The 14,113-nt window shown below is 36.2% G+C and overlaps 1 protein-coding gene across 1 annotated transcript; it reads left to right on the top strand.

Annotated features, from left to right (window-relative positions):
* The first annotated feature begins 4,488 nt into the window (after positions 1–4,488).
* LOC117638022 (flavanone 3-dioxygenase 2-like) lies at positions 4,489–6,169 on the top strand. The gene is made up of 3 exons (XM_034373107.1): positions 4,489–4,829; positions 4,924–5,257; positions 5,748–6,169. Exons 1-3 carry the CDS (start codon positions 4,657–4,659, stop codon positions 5,988–5,990), a joined length of 750 nt encoding a protein of 249 aa, XP_034228998.1. The 5' UTR covers positions 4,489–4,656; the 3' UTR covers positions 5,991–6,169.
* Positions 6,170–14,113: the final 7,944 nt, after the last annotated feature.

Consider the following 14,113-nt stretch of genomic DNA (forward strand, 5'->3'; position numbering starts at 1 on the left):
TTGTAGAGGTGGATGGATTTGATCCTTTGTAGCACAGATGGAGATCCAGCAAGGCCTTTGCTGAGAGAGAGAGCTGAGCTGATGTGAAAGGGCAATAATACACACACGCACCACGTGCATTTTAATTGATAAAATATTTAATTGAATTTGATTTGCTGACGATGCAAAGTGTGATGATTAAAATTAAAAAACTGAAAATACGGGGACTAAAATTGAAATCAACCTTAAATTCAATGACCAAAATTATAATTAATCTTTTATTTTATAAAAGGATTTAGGAAAAAAATTGGCTGCATTTAGGAAAAGATTAACCCACTAAAAGTCCAATCCAAATCTAAAAGACTTGCTGCCCTTTCAATGACTTTTATGACTTGTTTGTGCTTTTTTTTTTCCTTTATTTATACCTCACAAAATCTTAAAGTCCTCCATATATAGTGATCTATGCTATCACTCTTTTCATATCCACAAGTTTTTGACACTGAGGTGGCAAAAACGTAGCCTTTACAAAAAGCCAACCACACAGATTATGATCAATCAATTGATCATAACTCTCATTGATTGGCTATAGCTTTCTTGTTACAGTGCATGCAAATTATTTTTCTTCCATTTCAACTGTTCACTAATATTTCTATTCGGGTACATATACTATACAAACGTACAAATTAAGTGGCCCTATATTATATAGTTAGTGATCAATTTCCACTCTACCTACACTTGTGAGTTAGGGCCTACTTTATTAACATAATAATCTGAGTACGCTCTCTCTCTCTCTCTCTCTATAAAGCTACTGCCATTCGCGCATACCAACTCTATTTAGTAGACCAATCCCTCTACAACTAGGACTTCATTACTTTCCCTGTTTTAATGAAAGAATGCAACATTGAGAAGTTCCCAAATGTTTTACCATTGGTTGAGGATGTAAAACTGAGCGACAAGGATGTAAAAAGACAATAAGACATTAAATTAATTGGAAAAACCCCACCACTAATCATGGAATCAAGTGATTTTCCATTATCATCAGCGAAGAAGTTTAAAACATCAAGGTGAGTTATATCCACTGGGTGCAAGTCTATAGGATCAACTTCAAAGAGTGTGTCTCAACTGTTTTTTTTTTTTCTCCTTGATCGAGGCTTGGTAAAAATCTACCAAATGTTTTGGCGTGCGGCAGACGTGTGCCCAATGCCCATATGCACCATACCTATGGCAAACTTCCCCAATGACAAATTTATAATATAATTTGAATTTATCTTACTATGTAATTTGAAAGGAATTAATTGTAAGTTTAATTATTATTCAATTGATGTTCTATGTTTTTCTTTTTTAAAGAAAAAATGCTAGGCTTATCATATTTTGATACCATATTGTGTATCATCTTTTTAATAGAGATGGAGCCCACCAATAAAATGAGACCCACCTCTATTAAAGAGGTGGTATACAAGAGGTAGAGCATAATGGGGCCCACCTCTATCAGAGATGTGATATACAATGTGATATTAAAATGTGATAAACCTATCATTACACCTAGAAAAATGTGGTATTAAAATGTGATAAACCTTTTTTTATATAAAAGGGTTTAGGAAAAGATTATAACCCACTAAAAGTCGAATCCAAAATCTGAAAGATTTGCTGCCCTTTCAATGACTTTTATGACTTGTGTCTTTGTTGCCAATAATTATAGATATATCAACATGTTGTAGATAGAGTATCTTGTCATTATTCTATTATATATTTATCCCACTTTTTTTTCTTCCCCTTTTTCTCTCGGTTTCTCCCTTGGGGCGTGCAAGTGTCACGCTGCATTTCCGTGCGTGCGAGTGGAAATACTCCTCTAGCTACATTTCCACTATATTTAAATTAAAATGCTACATTTTGTGTTCAGATGAGAGTATGGTAAATTATTAATCTAATTTTTGTTTTAAAAAAAAATGGAATATACCATTTTTTGTTCTTTGGGTACTGAAGATTGTTGTTGTACTTACCCAATATTTAAGTAACAGCTAACGAAGTCAAATATATGAACTAGTTCCATTGTTTTTTAACTTATTTGTTGGAAATTGTATGTTCTCACTTATCTTTTGTTCACTTACATTCCCTTGTTAAAATTGTATGTTGTAGTAAAAATTATTTTAAAAAAATAAAAGGAAGTATAAGTGGACAAAAGGGAGTGGGAAAATCACTACCTATAATTTACTCTAAATTGATATAATTAATCTATTGGGAGGGAATTCTATCTTAGGTTATTTGCATGAACCAATTTCATCATTTGAACGAGGGAAATAAACTTGGGATTTTGACAAAAGTCAAATTCCTAAATTGATATAAACCAATTCTAGTATTTGGATAAATAAAAAACATAAAAATTTAGAAATTCTGCAGGGAAAAATGGAATTTGGAAGTCATAAATCCCAACTTTAAATTATATCTAAAAGTCGTCATTTCTAAAATTCTAAGAGAGATTAAGTTTTTAAAAAAGATAACTTTACAAATAAAGGTTAAATTCCGTATTTTAAACCCGTCATCCAAACAAGAAACTTTATAAATTTTAGAACATTAATTTCCGTCATTTATAAATTCCTTTGTACTTTTAAATTTCCTCATTTAAATGAATTTAGGAAAAAATTGCATGACTGCATTTAGGAAAAGATTAACCCACTGAAAGTCCAATCCGAAATCTGAAAGATATGCTGCACTTTCAATGACTTTTATTACTTGTTTGTGTTTTTTTTTCCCTTTATTTATACCTCACAAAATCTTAAAGTCCTCCATATATAGTGATCTATATGCTCACTCTTTTCATATCCACAGGTTTTTGACACTGAGGTAAAGCCAACAACACAGATGATGATCAATCCATTGACCATAAATCTAATGATACCGACTCTATTTCTAATGTTCTTTTCAAAGATGCCCTTCTTTTTTCTTTTTCTTTTTTTACACGCCTTGGACGACGGGATTTGTTTCTTGTTTTTGTCATGAAGGTGGAAACTTGTACCCCTCGTCGGTTCAAGTCTTTTCTATTCTGCGTGTCCACAAGACTCTTTCTATGTCGTTGAATGACGTGCTAACTTGCTGCAATCAAATAAATGTAGGCCCTCATTGATTGGCCATTGCTTTCTTGTTACAGTGCATGCATATTATTTTTCTTCCAATTCAACTGTTCACTAATAGTTCTATACGAGGCTCTCATTGATTGGCCCTATATGATATAGTTTATTGTTATTTACATTTTGGTTATAATTAGTTCCCATAATTAAGGTGTGAATCATGAATTAAGGTGTGAATCATGCTTTAGTTGTTCTAGTTTGCATATTCACACGTTTTATGTGGTCCGGAAAGAAAATTGGTCCAGTAATTATTTTACTTTTTTTTTTTGGCTATAAATATGGTCACTCGGGGATTCTTGTTTTTGCATGCATGTGAGTCCTCAAACTCTCAGTCTCATTTAGTCTCAGCTAGCCCCTCTCATTGAATTCTCTCTCTTTTTCTCACTACGCACACCATGTCTGGAACTCGAGCAACTCCACTACTGCTTACTCAAAGTCAAAACCCTTGTTTTCAGTCCTCACAAAGTCTTTCAAGTACCAACGGCAGCATAAACTGCATTTCAGGACGTGACCATGAATCATGTCATGTTCCAAATCCAATCATTGACTACTCCATGCTCAACTCCAATGATTGTCTCAAAAGGTCTCAAGCTATCAATGACCTCAATCAAGCTTGCCTCAACTATGGCTTCTTCGCAGTATCCACTTCTTCCTCCTTCCATTTATCTCTATTTTCACTCCACTTAAATTGCCAACTAATCACGTTTTAGACCATATTAACTGATAACATGATACCTTAAGTTTATATACACTTATTACATACACAAACTATATGTATATGCATGCACACACACACACACATACAGAGCTTCAATTGGAGGATCTCTCAAATAAGTATATTAAGAAACACTTTTGTAGTGCACATTATGCATTGTATTTCAATGATCCGAACAGTCTATTTCTTGAAACACCATGTTCATCTATTTTTTGGGTCAAAACTAGATGTCTCAATGATTTTCAATTTACTTGAATTTTTTGCGAGGATGATCACTGAATGATGACTTAAAAAATAGACGTTTTGATATTGTTGAAGTAAAATTCGTAGTGGACCACACAACGTATCCCTCAAATAGTTTTTTTTTTAGGGATCTCTCAATAGAATAGGACTAATGTATAGAGAGCTTCAATGGACGAATTCATCTCTCGAATAATTATTTGTGGGGCACCCTTTTAATGCCACTTTACATTGAATTTTAATGATTCGAACTATCTATTTTTTAGGTGGTCTCTCAAATATCATTTTTGAAAAAAATACTTGAACAAGAGACCATTTAACAAAAACCACTCAATTAAATGGTTGTTATTTTTTGCATAGGAGAAAATCTGTATAGCAGTTCTTCTCATTCGGACGTCCGCACATTATTAACATGCGGACGCCATTTAACTAAAAAGCCCTAGGTGTTTCTTGATAAAAACGAATATATATTGCATTGGAAGAATGAATCCGATTAACCATTTGGAATGTTTAATATCTCTTTCTGATGTTTGAGTGGCCTTGATGATTTTGTAGGTGACAAATCATGGGATCCCAGATAGCCTGATTGGGAGAGTTATGAATTGGCTTTCCAAATTTTTTAATCAAAGTGATGAGGAGAAGCGAAGGTATGATACGAATGATCCGACGGATAGGATCAGATTCAGGTGGGGCGGCAGAACCCAAAGAGAGCTTCTCCACATGAGGGCACATCCCACCTTCCATTGCCCAACAAAGCCTGCCGATTCCATGTAAACCTGCTTGTATCAAACGCATGCATTCATTCCCTTTCACACAAAGAAGCCACACACACACATATTTTCTTACTTATTACAATGTTGGCAGGGTTTTAACAGAGTATTGTGAGAGAATGCGAGAGATGGGAATGCAATTACTTAGAGGGATTTCAAAATCTCTAGGGCTTGAAGAATGCTACATAGAAAACAAAATGAAGCTGGAATCGGGCTACAACGTTTTTGGACCAAATTACTATCCAGCACTGTCGCAGTCCTCGGATGATAAGAATCAGATTGGCCAATTCCCTCATCGCGACCCTGGTTTACTTGTCCTCCTTGCACAAAACGTGGGTGGGGGGCTTCAGATAGAACATCAGAAGAAGTGGCTCAATGCAGATTTTCCTCCTAGTTCCATTTTTGTCATTGTTGCCGACCATATAGAGGTGCGCGTTTAAGATTCTCAAATTTGTTATTACTCTCCATAAAAACCAATCACATATGATTGGATTAGGCTAAACACATGGATCAATTGTGTGTGATCATATTGGGCCCTGCAACGTATGTACTTCCCCCATGTTAAGATTAGGGTATCTAAGTCAATTGGCTTTGAGTTGATAGGCCAATCATATTTTTATATTATAATGTACAGTTTTAAATATTCAACTTATGGGTTTTATATTCTCAACTCAACACATGATCAACTAGCGCTTCGTCTTGTGTTACTTTACTTTTCAGTTAGAATAGGTTACAAGTTCGAATTGCCCCTTCCCAATTCATAAGAAAAAATGTTCTCAACACATGAGATGTGTACGATCTGTAATATCACTAGCCTCATCTATATATTAGTTTTATTCACTAAAACGTTTGTGATAAATTTTCTTCTGAGGTAATTGGTCTCAGAACTTTTTGGGTTATATACATGATGCATGGCAGATTCTTACCAATGGAAAATACAAGAGCTTGTTGCATCGGGTGGCCTTAAACAGTGAAGTGGAAAGGATGAGTTTACCCTTCTTTTTTGGGCCATCGTTGGACGTAACTGTGAAGCCTGAACCAGAGTTTGTGGACGACCACAACCCACCCTCTTATCGTCAAATGACTTACAAAGCATACTTGGAATCCAATGACCACCATGTGATTGAAGCGAGAGCAAACTTGAATCAGATTCGACTCTGAAACTTCAAATTAATAGCTGCTTATATTTAAGAATAATTGGATGGTAATTCCATTCAAAAATATATATTTACTTGTCATCTATTATGATTCAGACTCTCTTGTTAGTCTATAATATGTGTGGTACTCTTTCTTACTATGAGGTTTGTCCTTTAAGAAGGTATTAACGAAGCCATTATATTGTTTCGTGTTGCTCTATGTATGCTACCTTAGTTATATGAATGAAATTATTTTTCTCAAAAAAATATACTATGGTCCATGTGGAAGCTAGCCATACTTCTCAGTGACATGAGGAGGGTTGGGAAATACAAATAAAAACAAAGGTTCATAGGAGGAGTAATTTTTGGGTGTTCCAGGTACATCACTTGGCTGGTGTACCATCCAATAGACGGAAGACATATGGAATATTTGCAATGCAGCCCGCCACATGTTATAAAAAGAAATGCAGTAAGTTAGTTAAACAATAATTCCACATGTCCTATGTTTATTGGATGTTACATCAGCCACGTGGTGTACTCGGAACATATAAAAATTTCTCCCATAGGAGAACGTAACGATGTTGGTTCAATATTTTTTGATGACGTATCCAGAACTATTATGATAAGGATTTCTGTTTGTTTGTAATGGTGTTGTGCACCTTTTTCCTATTTCAAATAAGACCACCAAAACCAAAATAAGAGTTTAAGGGCTTATTTGGGAGTGATTATAGGCATGGACGGACCCATGATTTCAAAATGGTATGGGCTCAATTTACCTCACGTACAAACCTATAAAAAACTCGACGGTACGAGTGAATTTTATTGATAAGAAATTAGGCCTTTATCACATCTTCAATCAACATGTCAATAACTAATCAATGATCAAAATCCCCAACTGATAATTCTTACAAGCAAGAACACCAAAACCAATTTTCCTAATTGCAAATCCCTAATTGATAAACCTCAATTGTAAATCTTTAATTCATACTTCATAAACCCTAAATAATCCCTAAAATTTCAACATAAAAAAAACAATTGAGTTAGGAAAAAAAGAAAAGAAGGGAATTTATGTGGTTAGCCTAGTCGTGCGGTCAGCCTAGTGGGAGTCTAATATTTCATGAGTTGTGTGGGGGGTTAGTTTTTTTTTTTTTTTTTCGTTGGTCAACCTAGTGGGATTAGTTAATAAGGTTTTATTTGAGTGGCCTAGATTAGGGTATTAATTTAGTCTATAAAAAAATAATAATAATAACAGGTTCTCTTTGCTATAACCCAAGTTAGCATGTTTAAAGAACTGTCCTTGATTATGGGAGGGCCAGAATTACTTATGGGGATAAGCATCTCACACATACTTCTCTATATAATCACCATTTTTAGTGATTTAAAGCAATTTGGGGAGAGAATCACCTCTCATGTAATTCCCCATAAAGTCACTAAAAACCATTTAAAGTGATTATATGGAGAAGTGATTATTGGCCTATCTAAAATCACTACCAAACGAGCCTTAAGTTGTATTCCTTTATAATTTTGTCTATAAGAAAAAAGAAGACAGAAAAATAGTATCATAACCTAAGTTGGATCGTGAAATGAACGACTCCAATATTTATTCTAGTTAATTTCTTTAATGGAAAAAGTAAAGAAAATTTTAATAAAGTTTTTCATTCCAAGCATCTTTCTCTTTTAACACACAAGTACACTCCTTGAAATAATTAAGAATCCGCTAACGGGATTTGACTTAGTGGAAAAGAGCATTGACTTGCAAACTAGTATAGTCTCAGGTTCGAACAGTGATGGTACTTCGGTAGTGTGTGTGTGTGAGAAACCTCCCTCCCTTTCCTAACTTCGGAAAAAAAAAAAATTTCATTTGAATTGGAGGGTTTGGTTTCAAATCTACCGAATGACCAAAAAATGAGCAACTGTCAGTCAAACAATATGGGTAGAATATTTTCAGGTTGTATTTTATTCTCCAAAATGAGGTATTTATAATACAAGGATGTAACCCTAGTATAGTCAAATAAGGAAACAAGATAAAATCCTAATTACACAATATCTGTACAAAAGGAAAGAAATAGAGTCCTAATATACTAGGAAATAAATATCCTAATTAGTCTAGGATATCGCTAACACTCCCTCTCAAATTAGAGCAAAGATGTCACACATGCCCAACTTGTCAAGCGAGTCGAGGAAGACCGTAGTAGACACAGCTTTCATAAGAACATCTGCCAATTGATTCTCAGATGATATAAACAGAAAAGAAATTATTCCAGCATCCAACTTTTTTTTAACAAAATGTCAATCAACCTCCACGTGCTTTGTACGATCATGTTGCACAGGGTTATGCGCAATTGCAATTGCAGCTTTGTTTTCACAATTCAAATCCATGGGTTTATGGGGTCTCAACCCGAGATCTCTCAACAATCTTCTCAACCATAGTAACTCACACACCCCTTGAGCCATCCTACGGTACTCGGCCTCAGCACTAGACCTAGACACCACTTTTTATTTTTTACTCCTCCAAGTAACAAGATTACCACCAACGAATGTAAAATACCCAGACGTGGAATGTCTATCTGTAACTGAACCAGCCTAATTTGCATCTATTTACCCTTCCACATCTGTATGACCATACTTACAAAACATTAATCCATTGCCAGGAGTTACTTTCAGATACCTCAAAATGCACACCACAGTACCCATATGATCTTCACTAGGAGAATGCATAAACTAACTCACTACACTCACTGCATATGTAATATTAGAATGTGTATGAGCTAAATAAATCAATTTTCCCACAAGTCGTTGATAACGCTCTTTATTTGTAGGAACTTGATCAGAATACAACCTTAACTTATGATTCTGTTCACTAGGGGTATCAGTTGGTTTTTAATCCAACATTCTAGTCTCTGCAATTAGATTTAAAATATATTTTCTTTGGGACAAAAAGATCTATGTTTAGACCTGACAACTTCAATCCCAAGAAAGTACTTTAAATCACCAAATGATTTCATCCAAACTTGGAAGCCAGATACTTATGAAGATTTTGCATTTCTGTTTGATCATCTCCAGTCACAATCATATCATCAAGATAAATAATTAAAGCCGTCAATTTTCCTTTGTGACGTTTAAGAAACAAAGTATGGTATGAGTTACTTTGCACATACCCAAATTTCTTGAAATATGTAGCAAATCTTCCAAACCATGGTCTTCGAAACTACTTCAATCCATACAAGGACTTTCGTAGCTTACACACAACACCCTCCTTAGTGGTTACAACATTTTTGACATCAAACTGCAATAAAGGCCAATTGTAGTTAGTAGCAAGGGATAAAAGCACACGAACAGTATTGAGCTTTGCTATTGGAGCAAAGGTCTCCAAATAATCCACTTCATAGGTATGAGTATAAACCTTTGCTATCAATCTAGCCTTATAATTATCAATGGAACCATGAGCCTTATGCTTCAAAGTAAACACTCATCTGCATCCAACTGCTTTCTTTCCTCGTGGCAAAAGAATTAAATCCCATGTCTCATTCTTGTTCAAGGCATCCATTTCCACATTCATGGCATCCATCCATTTGGGGTTAGATAGAGCATCCTGCAGCTTAGTTGGCACACATACACTAGACAATTGACACAAATATGATGCATGTGACTTAGACAAACAATGAGTTGTCACATAATGACTAATGAGATATTTAGGTTTGACATGTATATCAAGAGAATACTGTACTTCGCGTTTCCCACGAGTAGTTCGTGGGGGTAATTGATAAGTAGACGCAGCTAGATCATCAGAAATTACCTTGCTTAACTCATTATCACAATTTGACTGGAGCAATGGCAGGGTAGAAATGGGTCTTATATCAAACTTGTCTTCGCATGAATCATAAGGAACAACACCAGTTGACCCAGGCGACCGGTCGCCTGCTTAAGAAGACCCGTCGTTTTGTCACAAAGAGCAGAATTCTCAGTTTCAGAGCCAAGCGACCGGTCGTGATCATCTTCGCGACCGATCGTTTCGAAGCCAAGAGCAACAATTTGTAGTATCTTCACCTACATCATCAAGTCCAAGATCTTTCAATCCAAGACTCTCCAATTCACTTCCCCTCTCCCCTTAAATTGGAGAGGATGGAAAAACATAATATGACACTTTTTCATGGAAAGTTACATCTAAAGTAACATGTACCTTCTGAGTAGGAGGGTGATAGCATTTATGAGCCTTTTATGTAGTAGAATAGCCAATGAAGACACATCGTAGAGCACATGGATCAAGTTTACTACATTGATTGGAGTAAACATGAACATAGGCCACACATCCAAACACCTTCGGAGGCAACTTAGAGACAGAAACCGGAGAAGTATAGGCACACAACACATCAAGCGGAGTCTTGAAATCAAGAACCTGACTAGGAGTACGGTTAATCAAATAGGCCGCAACCAAAACACCGTGGCCTCAAAGGTGATAGGGAACAAACATATCCAACATAAGGGAGTGGGCAACTTCAAGTAATTGACAATTCTAGCGTTTAGACACACCATTCTGTTGAGGAATCAATGGACTGGTAGTTTGATGACTAATGCCTTGATCACGGAAGAAATGGGTCAAGGTATTATTCATATATTTACCTTTGTTATCAGTCTGAAACACTTTGACTTGAACATGAAACTAAGTAGATACCATGACACAAAATTCAGGAAGAATAGAAGTAACATCATGTTTATTCTTCATCAAATACACCTAGGTTAAGTGACTACAATCATTAATAAATGTAACAAACCAACGGAAACCATTAGAAGTCACACAAGCAGGGCCCCATACAACCGAATGTACTAACTGAAACGAAAATGCAGCTTTATTATTACTCAAGGGAAAAATAGTACGGTGGCTCTTAGCCATTACACAAGTCTCACATTTAAATCTAGACTCATCACATGAACTAAATAATGAAGGAAACAAATGCTTAAAATAACTAAACGAAAAATGTTCTAAATGATGATGAAACAGCAAAAGTTGTTGTTTATCTTTGACACTACCACTTTGAACTTTATTAGCAATACAATCACAAACTGCTGTAGCCAATAACATTAAGTAATACAACCCCTATTTGTTTGTCATGCTCAATCATCTCATGAGTCGTAAGATCCTGAAAAGAGCAATTGGTAGAATAGAAAGTAGCAGACGCGTTAAGTGTATCAAGCAAACGACCAACATATAATAAATTACAATGAATGTTTGGAACCAAGAGTGCACGGGACAAGGATAAATGAAGGGTAAGGTGACGGTACCTTCACCGGTAACAGGGGAAGGTAAACCATTAGCACTAGTAATATAGGGGTCTTGAGGGGTACGAGACAACTCATCGAATATATTAATATCACAAGTCATATGATCAGAAGCACCAGTATCAATTATCCAAATATTAGAGCCCATACCTGGCATAGTCTCAAAAGTACACAAATTTGCAGATAGGGCCTCAGAATTGATCTCATCTTGGGTGATAGTGCAAGAGGCTTTGGGGCCACATACAAGCTTTGTAGTCAGCAAACCAATTCGGGTAACCATGCCCCTTAAAACACTTCTTAGAGTAATGATCACCATTGCAATGATAACCCATACGAGGATGAGAACCATTGGAAGATGCGGGCTTGTGAGACAACGGGTGATCCATCGTCTCCTGACAGGCGACAGGTAAGTTACGGACAGGATCCACTTTCAGGGTCATCGCATTTCCCTCAAGCATAGCAGATTGACGAGTGTCTTCCTCCATAACCGTGTCATAATTTTCTAGAGGATGGTGGACAGAATTGAGAGCAAGGCTTCGGCTATGGACATCATTATATAGTGGATTAAGTCCTCCAAGAAAATGAGAAACTCGATCGGCTTCAATTTCTTTCTGATGATGAGCCACATCAGCAGAACAACAAAATTCATTTGGACGGGGACAATCAATCTTCTACCAGATAGCATGGAGTTTTTCATAAAACACTTTCACAGATTCACCATTTTGACATGTAAGTATGGACTACAGTCGGAGTTGAAACAACCGAGAACTATTTTGAGTCACAGTATAGGTCTTTAGAGCGGCCTCCTATATATCAAAAGTAGTAGCATCATGTTTAAATAAGGTACGAACTGGTTTAGTCATGGAATTGAGAAGCCATGACTGCACCAAGCAATTATCTTCTTCCTATTCGTCATAGGGTAGTGGAGTCTAGAGATGGAGTGACTTCTTCTCATTGTTCCAATTTTTCATACGACGACCAATAATCGTAAGGTGTGCACCACGAGACCAAGAGGCATAATTCGAGCCATCCAATTGGTCAGAAGTAATATGGGTAGAGTAATCACGCGTGGGACGTTCCTCCTTCGTTTCAAAAGCACTAGAACGCGCCATAACTTTGGAAGCATCATCCATGATAGCAGCGGAAACACAACACGAAGCAGATATGACAAACATGGCACAGACACGAGCACAAGAGAAAACCCTAAAAGAAATTAGGGCACACAGTATAACACGAGTGGGCACAACACACAGGTTACGAGAAAGTCTTCTCTGATGCCAAGTCAAACAATCTGGGTAGAATAATTTCAGGTTGTATTTGATTCTTCAAAAGGAGGTATTTATAATACAAAGATGTAACCCTAGTAGAGTCAAACTAGGAAACAAGATAAAATCCTAATTACCCAATATCTGTACAAAAGGAAAGAAATAGAGTCCTAATATACTAGGAAATAAAACTCCTAATAGTCCAGGATATCGCTAACACTACCATCCAACCAAGGTCTAAAATATCGGTGATATCAGAAATATTGATAGTCCAAAAATACGGAAATTTCGATGGAAATATCGAGATATTATCGATATCGATAAAAATTGAATAAAAACCAAGGAAATTGTTAGAAAAACTTAGAAATTTTTATTGAAACTTTGGAGGATGCTTATTTAGTCAATTATCTATTAGTTTATCACAAAACATTGGAAGGAAATGCATTGCATGATGGATTTAACTAATTTAAGTTGATTATATAGCGAGCTGACAAACACTGTGGGTATAGAAAATATGTAGTAATTAATGAAAGAAGATTAAATATACCACAATCATTCATATATAATGATTTACTACAATATTTTACATTTTATACAATGCATGGTAAGATACATAAATGACTTAGTACCACATAGAGTTCCAATGAGGTTCAAAACTTTCACTATCTTCATCATCTCTATGTGTAGATGTTTGGGCCTAAAATTCGCGCGCCAAGATCAAAAAGACAAAAGCCCATAAAATAAAATATCCCACTCAGCCCAAAAGCTTGGGAATGACAAAAATAAGGATCCGGACGGCTTGGGCTTTACGCTTTTTGTCAAAAACGAAAGCCCCCAGCCCAAGAAAACCCAAAAAAAGAAAGCTGTCATCTGGGCTTCGAAAGGATCAAACCCACGAATATTGTTTGGACTCAAACCCAAAAAAGAAACTAAGGACACACTCACGTGGCTACCTCAGCTTTGAAAGTCAGCATTTTCAAACTAAAAATTCTTTATATGGGAAGGGACGTCTCTGGAAAACTGCCAGAAAATGAAGATCAAAAGAACCCATCTATACTCAGAGATTTTTTTCCCAAAAAGAGACGCCATCTTCCAAAGGGTTCACAGGTCACGCCTTCCCAATTAGAGCGGAAAAAGGGGAATCATTCAGGAAACACAAACAAATTAAACCAACCGCCATAAAAAATCCACACAAGCGGTGGCGTTGGTTGAAACAAAAGCAGCCGCCCAGGAAACCAGGGAAGGGATCGCCATAGGAAAAGACTACTGAGAGCCTATCTGCCATAAATGATAAATCTTTTCCTGCTTCACGTTTTGAAAGATCTGTTGCCGCCCATTATTAAAAGTTTAAAATCACCTTCAAGAGAGAATCTCTTATAAAAAAACAGAAGCAGGCAAGAAAGAGGACACTCAATTCATCAATCAAAAAAACACAACACCAAGAAAAGCCAAGAGCTCACTTGAATTCCAAGGTTCAAGACTTAGGAAACAAGTCTTCTGGAACAAGACACCTCGTTACAAATTTGGTTCAGCAAAAGCCAAGACAAGCAGAGTTTTGAGTTTTCACAAACGAGGGGACCCCAGAAAACTCAGGAAGAGCCCTGTT

The sequence above is a fragment of the Prunus dulcis genome, chromosome 8 (assembly GCF_902201215.1).
Source record: "Prunus dulcis chromosome 8, ALMONDv2, whole genome shotgun sequence".
Classification (NCBI taxonomy): domain Eukaryota; kingdom Viridiplantae; phylum Streptophyta; class Magnoliopsida; order Rosales; family Rosaceae; genus Prunus; species Prunus dulcis.

Excerpts from the sequence above, each read along its gene's own strand:
- LOC117638022 (XM_034373107.1), top strand. The coding sequence starts at position 4,657 with ATGAATTGGCTTTCCAAATTTTTTAATCAAAGTGATGAGGAGAAGCGA. Across the intron at positions 4,830-4,923 it reads ACAAAGCCTGCCGATTCCAT|GGTTTTAACAGAGTATTGTG; the intron begins GTAAACCTGCTT and ends CAATGTTGGCAG. Across the intron at positions 5,258-5,747 it reads TTGTTGCCGACCATATAGAG|ATTCTTACCAATGGAAAATA; the intron begins GTGCGCGTTTAA and ends GATGCATGGCAG.